The sequence below is a fragment of the Pseudovirgaria hyperparasitica genome, assembly GCF_010093815.1.
Source record: "Pseudovirgaria hyperparasitica strain CBS 121739 unplaced genomic scaffold EJ05scaffold_11, whole genome shotgun sequence".
Taxonomy (NCBI): domain Eukaryota; kingdom Fungi; phylum Ascomycota; class Dothideomycetes; order Acrospermales; family Acrospermaceae; genus Pseudovirgaria; species Pseudovirgaria hyperparasitica.
In genome coordinates this window covers 1237669-1252857 of record NW_022985559.1, presented here as the reverse complement: position 1 = coordinate 1252857, position 15189 = coordinate 1237669, and the positions used below count along the sequence as shown (strand labels likewise).

The 15189-nt window shown below is 52.0% G+C and overlaps 6 protein-coding genes across 6 annotated transcripts; 4 read left to right on the top strand and 2 right to left on the bottom strand.

Moving 5' to 3' along the window:
- Positions 1-636: 636 nt before the first annotated feature.
- Positions 637-2399, top strand: EJ05DRAFT_441513 (cyclohexanone monooxygenase; the record flags this gene model as incomplete). Its single annotated transcript, XM_033741993.1, has 2 exons — positions 637-1922; positions 1979-2399. 2 exons carry the CDS (start codon positions 637-639, stop codon positions 2397-2399), a joined length of 1707 nt encoding a protein of 568 aa, XP_033599136.1.
- A 558-nt stretch (positions 2400-2957) lies between these two features.
- EJ05DRAFT_518144 (SET domain-containing protein) lies at positions 2958-4931 on the top strand. The gene is made up of 2 exons (XM_033748693.1): positions 2958-4208; positions 4266-4931. The coding sequence occupies exons 1-2, from the start codon at positions 2998-3000 to the stop codon at positions 4465-4467; spliced, it is 1413 nt and encodes a 470-aa protein (XP_033599135.1). The 5' UTR covers positions 2958-2997; the 3' UTR covers positions 4468-4931.
- Positions 4757-6179, bottom strand: EJ05DRAFT_477782 (uncharacterized protein). Its single transcript, XM_033744314.1, has 4 exons — positions 5971-6179; positions 5892-5909; positions 5387-5836; positions 4757-5229 (listed from the first exon to the last, which is right to left on the bottom strand). The coding sequence occupies exons 1-4, from the start codon at positions 6044-6046 to the stop codon at positions 4850-4852; spliced, it is 924 nt and encodes a 307-aa protein (XP_033599134.1). The 5' UTR covers positions 6047-6179; the 3' UTR covers positions 4757-4849.
- A 400-nt stretch (positions 6180-6579) lies between these two features.
- On the top strand, positions 6580-7370 carry EJ05DRAFT_72643 (PWI domain-containing protein). Its single transcript, XM_033749931.1, has 3 exons — positions 6580-6848; positions 6900-7002; positions 7054-7370. Exons 1-3 carry the CDS (start codon positions 6745-6747, stop codon positions 7252-7254), a joined length of 408 nt encoding a protein of 135 aa, XP_033599133.1. The 5' UTR covers positions 6580-6744; the 3' UTR covers positions 7255-7370.
- Positions 7371-11019: 3649 nt separating this feature from the next.
- EJ05DRAFT_72451 (uncharacterized protein) lies at positions 11020-13262 on the top strand. The gene is made up of 4 exons (XM_033749928.1): positions 11020-11466; positions 11541-11877; positions 11958-12315; positions 12363-13262. Exons 1-4 carry the CDS (start codon positions 11310-11312, stop codon positions 13032-13034), a joined length of 1524 nt encoding a protein of 507 aa, XP_033599132.1. The 5' UTR covers positions 11020-11309; the 3' UTR covers positions 13035-13262.
- A 681-nt stretch (positions 13263-13943) lies between these two features.
- EJ05DRAFT_502174 (uncharacterized protein) lies at positions 13944-14770 on the bottom strand (the record flags this gene model as incomplete). The annotated part of the gene is made up of 4 exons (XM_033747216.1): positions 13944-14141; positions 14194-14289; positions 14336-14512; positions 14582-14770. The coding sequence occupies 4 exons, from the start codon at positions 14768-14770 to the stop codon at positions 13944-13946; spliced, it is 660 nt and encodes a 219-aa protein (XP_033599131.1).
- Positions 14771-15189: the final 419 nt, after the last annotated feature.

Sequence of the window (15189 nt, the reverse complement as noted above, 5' to 3'; positions counted from 1 at the left end):
TTGACGCCCTAAGATCTCGTCTTGACGCCCTAAGATCTCGTCTTGACGCCCTAAGATCTCGTCTTGACGCCCTAAGATCTCGTCTTGACGCCCTAAGATCTCGTCTTTGCACACCATTCACTCGAACAGAATACTCGAGTCAGGTCTACATGCTACCCTTGCAGCATTACACTTGGTAACACCATGCCAAGATGCGGACTTCATGGATTCACAGTGACCCCGCAAAAGTTGCGTCGTGGACATGCATTTGTGTGACTGCGAGGCTACGCGATATTCGCTGTTCACGCCAACGACTGCAAGCTTGCGAACTACTGCCTTAAGCCCCTTTAGACCAGCACGGCAGACAAAGACCAAATACTTAGTCTAAGCCAAGATACACAAGCTGACTACTTGTACCAAACGTACTCTCCGGATAATTGGAAATTGCGGCGTACCATACATGTGTGCGAGTGTGAACCAAGCTCATCATGCGCATCACAAGTAAGCAGGCAAGCATCCATCCCCTCCACTCATGACAGCGGACGGGGATTGGATCGATAAGGTCACTCTTGCATTTTCCCCTCATTGTATCACATTATAAGTCGAAGAGCTCATCAACTCTTTGCTTCACTTGCCATTGACGCAAACACAAGAAACATGGCTACAAACGGGTCTGAGCACGGAGAGACGCCCCTGAAGCGACATCTTCACGAATATGGTACTCGTCTCCGTACAGATGGACCCTATGCCGACAATCTCGATCTAGATGTCTTGATCGTAGGAGCCGGCTTTGGGGGCACATACCTCCTGTACGAGATGCGCAAGGCTGGATTCAAGACGGTCCTCTACGATGCCGGTACTAGCTTCGGAGGCACCTGGCGCTGGAATGTGTATCCAGGGGCCTGTGTCGACTCCGAAGTGCCCCTATACGAGCTCTCCATTCCTGAGGTTTGGAAGACGTGGACTTGGCCAACAAACTACCCCGACTACCATGACCTACAAGCGTACTTTGATCATGTTGACAAAACACTTGACCTGAGCAAAGACTGTGCCTTTCGCACGGTGGTGACATCGGCTGAGTTTGATACCGAGGAAGGTAAATGGGCAGTCAAGACTGCTGATGGTCGCTCATGCAAGGCAAAGTTCTTCATTGTCGCCGCAGGCTTTGCCGCAAAGAGATATATACCTGACTTCAAAGGCCTGGAGAACTTCAAGGGGGTTATGCACCACTCCTCGTTCTGGCCTAATGAGGGTGTCGATGTAACAGACAAGCGAGTCGCCATCATCGGCACAGGCGCGTCCGGCGTACAGATTGCTCAAGAATGGGGCTCGTCCCAAGTGAAGCACATGTCCGTCTTCCAACGAACACCCAACCTCGCCCTTCCCATGGGCAAGCGCACCCTTTCCGCCGCCGAGCAAGACGCGTCCAAGCGATTCTATCCCGAAATCTTCGCCTACCGCGAGCGCTGCTTCGCCGGCTTCCACTACGACTTCCTCGAGAAGAGCACGTTCGAGGTCAGCGACGAGGAGCGGGAGCGCCTCCACGAGCAAGTCTGGGAGCGCAAAGGGTTCCACTTCTGGCTCGCCAACTTCAAGGACCACCTGTTCGACCCGGCAGCCAATCGGGCCTCGTACGATTTCTGGGCCAAGAAGCAGCGCCCTCGCATCACGGATCCGGCGAAACGAGATCTGCTTTGTCCGCTGGATCCGCCGCATCACTTTGGTGTCAAGCGGCCCTGTCTCGAGCAGAACTACTACGAAGTCCTGGACAAGGACAATGTCGAGATTGTGGATATTTCGGAGAAGAATGGCGTTGGTATTGCTGAGTTTACTGAGAAGGGGATCAGGACGACGGATGGTCGTGAGCATGAGTTCGATGTGGTTGCGCTTGCTACAGGCTTTGATATTGTCTCTGGCGGCTTGACTAGCATGGGACTGAAGAGGTGAGAAGGACGGTTTTCGTGATATATGGTATGATACTGACCAAGGTTCTCCCTAGTATCCATGGATCAACCCTCCAAGAAGAATGGAAAGAAGGCGCCTACACCTACCTCGGAACCACCATAAGCGGCTACCCAAACATGTTCCACCTCTACAGTTCACACGGTCCGACGCTGATCAGCAATGGGCCCTCAAGCATCGAGATACAAGGCAGGTGGATCAAAGACACAATCGAGCTCATCACGCGCGAAGGGGTGAAGTATATCGACGCGACCCAGGAGGCTAGCAAGAAGTGGAAGGACCATATCAACGAGCTCAGCAATATGACGCTGCTGCCCACGACGCGATCAACGTACATGGGCGGCTCAATGCCGGGAAAGAAATTTGAACAGGTCAATTACGCTGGTGGTGTAGGGCGCTACCATGAGGAGATCAGGGCGGTGCTGCCCTCGCTGGTTGGGTTCACGACAGTGCGCTGAACGATGTATGTTTTACTTGAGTGATTATAATTTTTGAAATAGATTATTTCTATGAAAGAATACGAGAGATCATGGGATTGCGCGATTGAACCCCTAACTGCTGTCAAAGTGCTCGAGAACCTCTGTCGTAGACGTAACCAGCTCTTGGACCCCTGACTGCTGTAGAAGTGCTTGGAATCCCCTGTCGTGGATGTAAACAGCTATTGACCACCAGCTTCGAAACACCGATCCATCTAGTCTACAATAGAAATCGAGAAGTATTATTACAGATAGCTATATTCATCTCACGTACTAGTAGTCTATAGCAAATAGGAAATCTCGCTATTGTCAAGGCACCGAACATATTGTTGCTCAGGGGTGACTGACATAGTGAACAATAGAAAACCGAAACAAGGTCCTTATCACTGAAAATTTTTCCTGTCAAACAGTGTGCACTGTCACTTTCCTGAATAGGGTGACGACGCCATTCACGTTCCCTCCACCCTACTTCTACGTCTTCTACATCTGGACCTCCTGTCTGCATCTTTATGATCCGTGTGCATACCTTGATTGTCTCCTCTCATCTCTCGTAAAGACTCCTTCAAGACACATCATCAACATGGCAGCTACGAGAAGGACTACGCACGCAGGTCGTGCAAAGTCTACATCTCCGACATTGTCCACCCGTCGAACAACGCGTTCACAAACAGCACTGTCAACCCGACCAGTAACGCGATCACAATCAACATCATCACCACATCTCCCCCCCGCCCATCACCACCCCCAACAACCCATGGAACCCCCATCCACGCGCTCCAACCCCAGGAGCAGCCGTATAACCAAGAAACCCGCCGCACCAAGACCCCTATCCCGTCCCGAAACCCCCATAATCGCCCCTACCACCACTCCATCCCCACCATCACGTGTCATAAACGACCTCCTCGAAGAACGCACCCACCCCTCCAAAGGGCGTGCCGTCTACACCCGCAAGCCGATCCGCGCCGGCACCCGCCTCCTCTCCGAGACTCCCCTGATCCAATACAGCGGGAGCACGAAGCAGAAAGCACGCACGGCAGCCATAAAAGCCCGGTACCGTGCCCTCCCCGCGCCCCGCAAAGCCCAGCTCGACAGACTGGCAGGACACGCCGGCTGGCCCGGCGTGATCTCCAAGTTCAACCTGAACGCGTACCAGCACGACCGACAGCGGTCGGGCGCGGCAGACGTGGCAGACGCGGCATACGACGAAGACGATACGGTGGTTTGCCAGATTCTGTATGCGGAGATCAGCATGATCAATCACTCGTGTCGGCCGAACAGCTTCCCGGCCTTCAACGACCGCATTGCACGCGGGACGGTGCATGCAATGTGTGATCTGGGGGCGGGCGTGGAAGTGACGGTCGATTACGGCGGTGGTGAGATTAGGCTGAGTGAGGAGCGGAGGGAGCACATGAGGGAGTGGGGCTTCGAGTGTGCGTGTGAGCTGTGTGAGGAGTCGGGGTCGATGGCGGCGGTGCATGCCATCGGATGTGAGAGCATTGGCGTAGTGGAGGCCAACAAGAGAGTACCGGGAAAGGGTGCCAGCGCACCCTCGAGAGGTCGGAAACCTGCTAGACAGTTGCCGAAATCGCCAGTTTGGTCAGCCTCCGATCGCCGCAGGCATCGGATGAAGGGGCGCTGGGCAGATATTCGTGGCTTCTTTCAGGAGTTGAAGACCAATCACCGGACAATGAAGGACGACGAGCGCTTGCCTTCCATTCAGACGAAGTTGATCGAAGTCATGGAGGACGCAGTCGTGGAGGGATATCTGAGTATGAGCCAGTTGGGTGATATGTAAGTCATCCAGGCAGGGAGACGTAGTGATTTCTGGCTAATAAACGATTTTGACAGGCTGACCACAGGGGCACTGATACAGGAGAAATGTGCAGATGACGCAGAATCGGCGTGTCTCCTGTGGGAGCAGTATCACAAACTCGCGCTGATCTGCGTAGGAGATGATCACAATGAAGTCATACGAGCCAAGGCGAATATGCAAAGACTGCAGGAGCGGAGGTCCAAGAGAGACAACACACGGCGAACGAAGAAAAGATGACGAAGCAAGAGGAGGTCTGGCAGCCTCATGAGCCGACCACATTTTTCAGGTTACGTCTTGGATACATTTCAGGTTACGTCTTGGATACATTTCAGGTTACGTCTTGGATACATTTCAGGTTACGTCTTGGATACATATGAATGATAGTTCGGGGCGCATTGGCATCTGCATATGATCTATGCTTCATGATAATGACACACAAGAGAACAGCATAGACCTGCGCAGTGACAGGGCTAGGAACGAAAAGTAGGTTCTAGGACTATGGATGCGCGCTGGCCCTAGGACCAGGCATTAAAGACAAGAGTCATAGGGGATACAATGACGAAGTAGCTCGGAAGTGTGTCGCGGGAATGCGAGCGGGTTGTGGGTTGTTCTCGCGCTCCTATTTTACAGTCACGTTCTCAACTTCATCGCCTTGAGGCAACGGTGGAGGAGATGCCGGATTCGCAGCAAGCTCAAGAAGCTTTGTTTTCACCACATCGACAAGAGAGCTTCCCAGGATAAGCTTCCAGATACCATTGGGTATTTTTGCTCGTGCCTTATCGATCTTTCGACCAGCCTTCTTCACAGGGACGGTGACTTCGGACACAGATTTGTCAAAAGTGACGGAAGTGGACTTGCGGTTTATGGCACTCTGAGCGCCCTCGTTCAAAGTTGAGGCATCATCGACCGGTACGGTCTCAAGCGTTCGGACTGGCTCAGCACCAGCCGCAGACTCTTCCGCAGTCGGAATCTCCGAGATCTCGACCACTGCGGTACCCTCTGTAGTACGTCAGCTAGGACAGCCATAACAGATAGCAGTCATGTCATCCTCAAACGCGTGTCACATCCCAACACGTCAGAAATGACACCTGGCAGCCCGCACTTGGGTGTATACAAGACACGCCTCAAAGCATCGTCAGTGGAGGGAGCGACTTGCCTGGATTGGTCCCAGTCTCAACCTCCTTGAAAACAGACGATCGTCGTACCGACTGTGGCTCCTCTGCATCCTTGAACTCATCAGCAGTTTCAGAGGTAGCTACGGCCCCAGTGTCAATTTTGTCTTTCTCTGCAGTGTTCTTGACATCATCTGCGGTGTTGGGGGTCTGCTTTTCCGCCTCTCCAAGGACATCCTCAATCTTTTCCTTGATTGCTTCAACGACCTCCGCAACCTTCTCTTTCGTGGCCTCGAACACTTCCTTGACTTCATCCACAACTTCCTTAGATGCGTCAACAGGCTTCTCGTCGGTGGTACCGGTCACATCCTTGATTTCTTCAACAGTATCGGCGGTCTTGTCCCTGGTCGATTCGAGCATTACTTGGTCATCCTCTATCACCTCTTTGGCAGGCTCAGTGACGACTTCAGACCCGACAGGAGCATCTGTTCCATCTACCGATGGGTTAGACTCCTTGCGAAGCTGTTTGGATTATCGATAATCTCTTACCAGCGGCCCCATCTACGTCTTTGATGGTTATACGTTAGTGGTACTGCAGGCACCATTTCAACGCGGCCCTGATACTCACTGATTGTACGCAACGTCTGACTGCTGGGGTCTACCAAGATGGTGACACCGCCAACAGTGACCTTTACATCAGACATGGTCGAAAACGCTAAGAGGGACTCGGAAGAATAAGGCAGAAGGCTCAGTGACAAAGAATGACCCCGAGCACGATGGACAGCGGATGAATAGAGATGCAAACTGTAAAGTAGACTTGATGGATGTGTCAACAAGCCACGAGTTGGGATGTTGTAGAAAGACGATACAGCACACGAAGGCTGAGCAGATATCAGGACATGTACACAGCTCTTACCGGCTGTGATGAGATACCACCATCGTTACTTCTACGCTTGCCCACAGCTCCTCCCGGCGGTGTGTTTTAATTTCTAATATCCACATTCCATCTCGAAGCTAGATAGTTGCACGTATCTCCGCAGTCAGCCTAATGAGGAGGTCATGTACGCCATCTACTGTCTGTGTTGCACGTGGCTTGACACTAATTGATAACTCGACATACTTTGAGTTCCTCGTGACTTCCTTGATTTGAGTCTATCTCACTGACGGCGAAGTCTCACCGCTAGAGTGCAAGTGAACTGCAAGGTACCTTGAGTGCAAGTGAATTCCAAAGTATAGTTGCGGGTGTGGTAATTAGCCGCTAGTTCCTGATAAGGCTAAGCGCAATCTAGCTCACAAACAATCGGCGCGACCGACATCATCCCGGTCGAACACCTCACCCACGCCCGACTTGCTAAGTTGCTGTCAAGCTCACCTCTTCGCTTCCTACCTTCAATCGACCACCATGGCGCTTACGGTAGACCAGAAGCTCCTCAAGCGGACCAAGTTCCCGCCTGAGTTTGACGAGAAGGTGGACATGCGCAAGGTCAATCTCGATGTCATGAAGAAGTATGTGCTCTGTCACTAGTAACGCGTGTAATGTGCTAACAAGCACCACAGATGGATTGGCGGTAAGATTCAGGACATCCTCAAACAGGAAGACGAGGTCTTGGTCGAGCTTGTTTGTAACCTGTTGGATCCAACTAAAACGCCATCACCATTCGTAGGTCAAAACCGCCTTTGCATTCTAGCACATAACCTGACTTCACAACAGCCAAAAATCAAAGAAATACAGATCCAGCTCACTGGTTTCTTGGATCGTGAAGTCGCAACATTCTGCAAAGAGCTGTGGCAGATGTGCATAAGTGCGCAAAGCAGTCCCCAGGGCGTCCCGAAAGAGCTACTTGAAGCGAAGAAACTAGAAATGATTCAGGAAAAAGTATTAGCCTCCATACATTGTAGAGAGCCGTGTTGAGTTTCACTGCAGATCCGCCAAGAGAAAGTCGCAGAAGAGACGCGGAAGCGTAGAGAGGACGATCGCAATCGCGAGCGAGACCTGGATTCCGTTAGGCAAAGAGAACGCGGCGAGCGAGGTCGTGGTCGTGGTAGAGCTAGTCATCGCGGTGGACCGGGCAGAGACTTCGATCGTCGCAGGTTCTCAAGATCTCCTCCTCGACGTCGCAGAGGCTCCCAAGACCGTGGCTTCATGCGCCGTGAAGCTGATACTTATGCTCCTTCTGGCCGAGGAAATCGGTTCGATCCTCGACGCCGCCCTCGCTCACCGTCCTCGGGCCGGTCACGGTCGGCTTCACCACGCCCAAGGCAGAGACGACGATCTCCGAGCGTGTCTCGCTCCATCTCTACATCCCGTTCTCGGAGCCCACCCCGCCATAGACCACAGAGCCGCAGAAAGCAGAAACACACATCTAAGTCGCCCGGCGGTAGTCGTGGTCGAGATGAGAGAAGATCCTTGACCCCAAGCGCTAGATCCCGCTCACGTTCACCCAGAAGAAAGGTAGCAAGAAGAGATCGTTCTCGATCATACTCCAGTCGTGACAGATCTCCCCGACGAGCTCCTCGCCGCAGAAGTCGCTCGATCTCACGAAACCGGCGGTCTTCACGTTCTCGATCGCCATCTCGCAATCGCACAAAGAATAGGAACAGACGCAGGAGATCTCCCTCCCTAAGTGATGACAATTCTAGAAGGTTCCGAGCTGATGTTCGAAAGGACAAGACAAGAGAAGCACGCAGACATGGCCCGTCGCGAAGCCGAAGCAGAAGTCCCAATCACTCTCAAGTGTCACCTGCGCTTCGCAAAAGAAGACCCTCCGTGGAACGTTATGAGCCCATGTCGAAGCGACATCGACCAACAGTGTCTCCTGAAATTGACCGCAGATCCCCAATGGAGAAGACAAAATCAACAACTCTATCAGCTGACAAGATGGACATCGACAGTCCGGAAGAGGTGGGTGAATAGTCCCGAGCTTACCATAAAGCATCCGCATAGCTACACTCTTCATGACTTGTATCCCATCCACACCATGTATTTCTAGCGCACATTCCCAATATCCGTAACTCATCCTCTTGACCTCCTTTCCCCTCTGTGATAGGAAGTGATCCAGGTTTACTGATCCTCTCCATAGAGCAAGTCCACGACAACACTTACAAGTTCTGAACTCAGAGAGAAATTTCTAAAACAAAAGCTTATGGCGCTCAGACGAGCGAGTCAGGACGAAACCGCAATGAGAGGAAACCCGGCATGAAACGATTGAGCAAAGCTGAAGCTACTTTCTTTGGCCCTTCTGTCGCACTGACCTTCGTATCGACCCATAATTTCCATCCTACATCACCGCTGACTCTTTCCCAGCTTCCACGGGGTTTAACTTGAGTAGCCTTATAGCTCACGTACTTGCCACCCAGGCAAACACCGGTTTAGTCCATCGTGTTATTGCTTACATCAGTCTGAGAAATATCCCAGACGTTATTGGACACAATTCTCTGTCCAGGTATCGAAGATCACCGCCACGTATTGTAGGAAATACACGCTTAATATAACCAATTCTCCGCGTGATGCATTCCCGTGATTCGTCGTATCTACTGTCGAGGTATAGAGCATTACCTTTGAATAGTGCTTCCTGCCTAATGTTTTGGTCGTGTTCTGTTGATAAAAGACTTGTGCATTATTGGCTCATAGCTGGTTGTTTTGCAGTAGAGTGGCTATGCGCTGGGTACTGATTTTGATCTCGTAGCAACGCTGCATCAAAGATTCTGGTCTTCTATAAGTCATTGACTGAAATACTGTTTCAAGGGCCATGGCACGTGATTCACAGATTAGATTGACTAAACGATCTCTTGGCGCTCGTCGAACCTCAACCGCGGGCGACGCATGCATCACTTTTCTGTAGGGAAGCGGCCCAGACAGTACTTCCATCATCGGAATAGATCCAACGTCCTTTGAAGCCAGATTTACGGAATGAACCGAGTTATTTCTAGAGCCATTTCTCCCGATTGCGTAGCCGTCCACCTCACTCTATCGATTTGACGTCGGACTTGAGAACCAGCTCCTTTACAAACACAGACTTCCAGGGCCTCTTTCCAGTCCACAATTTACAAGAGCCAAGTGTATATACTGGGACATAATGTTCTGGACATCCTTCGTATTCGTTCGAACAGGACCGCTCACGGCAACATCGCGATGGGTACAGGTGGCATGACAATTCGGCCAATCCCCGAAGTTCTCACTGCTTGCAACCCATACTCGACAGGGGAAGAGTGATGCTATATGCTTAAGACGTCAGAAAGAGCATGGGAAATAAACACATAGCTTGACATGGCGAAAGTGCTTCGGCGTGGTCCGCTAAAGATACCATTGATCTACACCCACGACAACGCGACTAGTGAATCTCTGACGACCTTGTATATACAAGGTCAATGTATACAAGGTCAAGGGCAGGACTATATTGATGATTCGGTGTGATCTCGTACCTCTGGTGAAGTGTCTTACGCAACTGTGGCGTGACTGGATCCAACGGTCCACGTCTTATGCTAGAGAAGATTCATCTCTGGTGGCGTACTTGAGTATCTATTCTAGAAACCTTAAAAGTGGACATCTCGCTGAGTTATGATATTACATGGTCGGCGATCCTTCCTGTGCCATAACCTTGCCTTCGGATATAGCCCTATCTCGGCAGGTGTATATGATGCTGGACCTGCTCGAGATACTCAAGCAGTTTCCGCGCATATTGAAGGGCGTCAAGGGCGTCAGGGTGCTAGGACGATGACTGTCTTGAGGCGAGACGTTAATAGGGTCCAGGACCAGTATGTTAATGTAGCTAGTAAGTAATTCTGAGCCTACGCTAGTACTGCAACTAACACACGCAGGCACGCTTGATCATCTTCTCAATCGAATTATCTCGACCGAAATAGACGTTGCTCGTCTCGGGTGATGTGATAGTTCATCAGTAATCCAAGTTGCACCTGAAGTTATTTACTGAGTGATTAGAATCATTGCGATCTCGCCAATATTTACACGTTACAGTTTCGATTCGAAAAGCTCAGAGCACGTATGAACCTGTAAAGCTCCTCAGCTACGAGCTAAGAGCCTGGAACTGGAGAATGTGGTTCTGGTTTACAGCGAACGACTCGGCTAGATGACATTGTCGCTCAGAAGCCAGCAGTAGAGGACGTAGAGAAGCCCTCGAGCTTGGGATGGTTTGTTTCGCAGAGATGATGCGACACGACGACAACGCAAAACCCTTGTCGTCGTCTGTTCGAATGAGACGCACTGATCGCGACGAGGAATGAGGGGCTTGTTCAGGTTTCGATGAGGAGCTGGATGCCCCGGGGCGGTGGCGGCCGAATGCGCTGCTGATGTTGCGCGATCCCCGATCGAGCGGGACACACCACCTGGACCACGCACGCAAATTCCTCCCCAGCAGAACAATGAGCATCCGGATTGCAAGACCAGATTGTTGAGTCCGTATCTCACTGCGTCCATACGAGAGCAATCGCCTCTGCAAACTCGTCTGTTTGCCTGGTCCGCCGTTTCTCGAGCCGAGGACTGGCGTGGCGCATCAACAACCCGACGTACCAAATCACGTGATCCCCACCACCGAGCTCTTGCTGCCGGCGTTCAAATCTTAAGGTGGTTCTTTGCTTTCTCTCAACCTCCTACACCAACCTCACCCCGTTCTTCCGTCCATCCATCACCCGCATCACCTCTCATCGACAACTTCATCCCAACCATCGTTCCACGTCAAGTCCACCTTCTTTTACGTCTCTACACGTAACCTTCGCGTCGCGCTCGATCCCACACGCGTCGGCTCTCATATCAGCGACCCGCACATCTTCCCAACGTTCTCACACGTTGTCGCCCTCACCTTACAATGTCCGACGACGCACCTGCACAATCACCTGTCGCAGACGCCAAGCCAGAGGAGACGGCAACGCGTTCTGCTGACCTAGACACAACTGCGAGCGCCCCTGCTGCCGATACTACAACAACGACTGAGGCAATTGAGTCGAAGGAAGATGCTGGTGTCGCTGAAGGTGGGTCTTGCGAATCAGCGCAGCATAGTTTCGACAAATCTAATTGTCGCAGAAGTAGCCACCACCGGTGATACCAATGGCACTGCTACCAAGCAGGACGTAACTCAAGATAATGCTGATACCGGATCGGCTACACCCGGTAATGCGCGCTCTGTCCAAGCAATTGCGACGCGTTATACGCGCTCAGCCTGAGTGGTCACTGACTAGATACAGCCCCGGTAAGCACGCCAGCTCCTAAGAATGGCAAGCGAAAAGGCTCCTCTGGCGTTCCTGAGCACAAAGGCAAGAAGACACCGGCAAGCAAAAAGAAGGCCCCTCCTGTCTTGCATCTGAACGCGAAGCCGGGCGACCTATGGTTTGCCATATTCAAGGGTCACGCCCCGTGGCCCGCCATCATCTGCGATGAGGAAATGCTACCTGAAAGTCTGCTTTCGAAGCGGCCTGTCAGCGCTGCCCGACCCGATGGATCTTATCGCGAAGATTTCCACGAAGGCCAAAAAAACGCGCGAGACCGTCGCTACCCTGTCATGTTCCTTGGTACCAACGAATTGTGAGTTGTCACCATCTTAGGCCATGCCTACTCTCTAGCATACCTACACAGCGATCTTGTTACTGATGAATTCGTCTCAGTGCCTGGCTAGTCAACACTGATCTACGACCTCTTGACGTCGAAGAGGTAAAGCGTATCTACAGTACCGAGGATAAAGGCAAGAAGTCTCAAAGCCTCTGGGACGCCTACGGCATTGCCGCAGAGGAGCATGATTTATCATGGTTCAAAACAATGCTTTCTGAGCACGAGGTAGCCATTCAGCAGGATATAGAGGAAAAAGAGGCTCGCGCTGCAGAAAAGGCAGCTAAAAAGGAGCAAGCTGCGCGTCGGAAGAGTGCCAAGGCTGATGACGACGACGTAGAGATGGAAGACGCTGCCGGTGACTCTAGCAAAAAGAATAAGAAGAGGAAGAAGGACGGCGACGATGTGGACGATAAAGTATGTATATCTCTTGAAGCGGCAGACAACACTAACGTCGTAATCAGGCGGCAAAGACCCCTAAGAAGCTGAAGGTTAATGGGCCCAAGACCCCTGCCGCGGACTCGGCTGTGAAGCCAAAGTCAAAGAAGCCGAAGGAGAAGAAGGCCAAGGCTGAAGCCACCGCGTCGCCTGCGGCGGTGGAATTGACCGGGCCTGAGAGGCAGGCAAAGACGCAGAAGACAGTCCTGTATCTTCGTCATCGCTTACAAAAGGGTTTCTTGAACAAGGATACTGCACCCAAAGCCGAAGATATGGATGCAATGGACAGTCATCTGAAGCAGTTGGAACAACACGAGGATTTGGAAGCCGAGATCATCAAAGCGACCAAGATTCACAAAGTGCTGAGAGGCATCACCAAGCTTTCGCCAGTTCCTCCAAAGGATGAAGAGTACAACTTCGTCAAGAGATCCACTGCCCTGATGGATATTTGGAACAAGACTCTCGAGAGTGCAAGCGAGACACCAGTGACAGCGGCGCCGCCTGCTTTCACCAATGGCCACAAGGAAGAATCGACAGCACCTAACGATAAGGAGGAATCTGTCCCTCCCAAGGAGGAGCCTGAAGCTGATGAAACAAAAGATGTTATCATGTCTGATGCGGCAGCGGAAGAAGCAAATGAAGACGAGCCAGAAAAGACAGTCAAAGAGTCGACCGAGGTTCCAGCAGGCACTGCTTGATCACTAGAAAGGTCCTGGTTCCTTTCATTTGCACGAGGTTTGCATCTTATACGTCGGTAATACCCACTTTCGACTCAACTGATGGTGGATATACTGCTCTTTTGAAGAAGGTGGTCTAGTTTGGGCCCATCATGCTAAAGTTTTCATATATGTTGCCCTGTACAAAATCGTATGACACCCAGCCGGGGATGGACGTTTCGCGAATGTTTACCTCGCCAAGCGATGGGATGAGTCTTCGTCTATTTTGGTCAGATGGGGTCGGCCGCACGAGTATGCTAGGTATAGTTTCAATTGGTCTGATACGGCGTCTGTAATGCAAGAGCAAACAAATCGATTCATTATTATGTTTCTGAGCATGGTGATCATTCACGATAGTGTGCCCCCTTGTCATCAGATTCGATGGAGTTGCATTCTCCTTGGAGCCCACATATGTATGCATCATCCATCCCATTCTCTCACATCCTGACCCTCAAGATGTCCGCCTGAGCCTCTTCCCACCCGCTCCGTCTCACTTGTCCCTGCATGCTCTCCAGCACCCTCCTCTTCAACTCGACATCCCGCACATCCTGCCCCGTGAACGCGCGCCATACGTAGCCCCAAAGTCCAGCCCGCTCAGCGCCTCCCAGATCCCAAATATCGCCTCCGGCGCCAGCGGCTGCATGTTCGGAATACTCCACATGAACGCATACGTCGGCGTACCAGGCACCCGATGCAAAGCCGGCGTATGCGCTGACGGCACCGTCGTCAGGTATCTGCAACGAACAGCGTTCCCACCGCCTCCGCCGAGCCATCTGATCCTTCTGCCGGCGAGGCTTCCAGTCCGCCTAGAGTCGCCCTGCGCGACGAATCAGACGCCAGGTGCAGAACCAGAGAGCCGGGAAAATGCCCGCCTGCCCGCGCAAACGGCTGTTACGAGTCCCGGCAGGATCGTGTGAGACGGGCTTGTGAGCGGCGAGAGGGCTGGGTTGTGGGGTAGTTGAGCCATGCGGTGTCGCGGGCGTGCGTGTGGATGGGGACGTGTGGGAAGAGCGTGGAGCAGAGCGCGTGGGTGGTGTAGAAGTGTGGGTGTGAGATTATGATTGCTGTGAGGGTGCCTTGGGATGTTATCTTGGGGTTTGGGGTTAGAGTTTGGAAGAGGGGGAGAAGGGGAACGACGGACCCAGGTTTTGGTTTTTGAGTCGATCCATGCGAGGAGGTCCCAGAGGATGTTGCCGTGTGGGGTTCGGATGAGGATTGCGCGCTGGCTGATGCCGAGCTGGGGTGGTTGTTAGATTGTTTGTTGTTGTTGTGTCTAGAGCTACAGGTGCGGTGCTGATGGGGTTTTTTGAAAGGAGGGCATGCATGCCTTTGGCACGGTGTTGATGAACCAGATCCCGCTTGTCGTGCGGGTCTTGGGTGAAGTGGTTCTCGTGCTTGTTGCGCTCTTGCGCGTAGCTGGACCAGGTTTGGCCGTTGCCGGGGATGAATTGTCTTGGGTCCTGTGGGTATTGTTACATGTTTGATTGATATGTGGTGGTTTGAGAGACTGGTGTTTTTGTTCTACGTACGGCGCAGATTCTGCATGTCTTTGGGGCTGATGAGAGGGGGATGGCGTATTGCGTGCCGCAGGTCATGCATATGGCGCTGTTCTCCAATTCTTGGGTGAAGGTTAGGGTGTTTGGTACTGTTGTTGTCATGTTGGCGGTGGTGGTGCTGTCGGGTCGTTGGAGGTCGATTGCCATTGATACGTCTACCATGTTGATATCAGGTATTGGTCATGGGGAGTTGAGACGAGCCGAGGTGAGGAGAGGTGGGGTTCCCTGCTTCGTGCTGTGTTTGGCACCATCTATTTATTATACGAGAGACCATATGCTCCAGATTACATATCTGTCAATGTATGGATGTTTGTGTGATCGGCGGGCGGAATGGTGCGCTGCGCATTACTCAGAGCAGGAGGCCAGGTCTGGAAGTAGAATGGTCTTACATGATTGGCTGTCTTCTGTGCCATTAGATAATGAGAAGTCTATATACGAGAACATCTGTGTAGTCGCTGTGCTAGAATCTTAGCATTCCTTGTAACAGTGGTAATTGGTCATGGCTATAGAAGCCGCAACACTGCCTACACATGCCGTGCTTACCAACAACAGCCCGGGTTGTCTTACGGTGATATCAATAG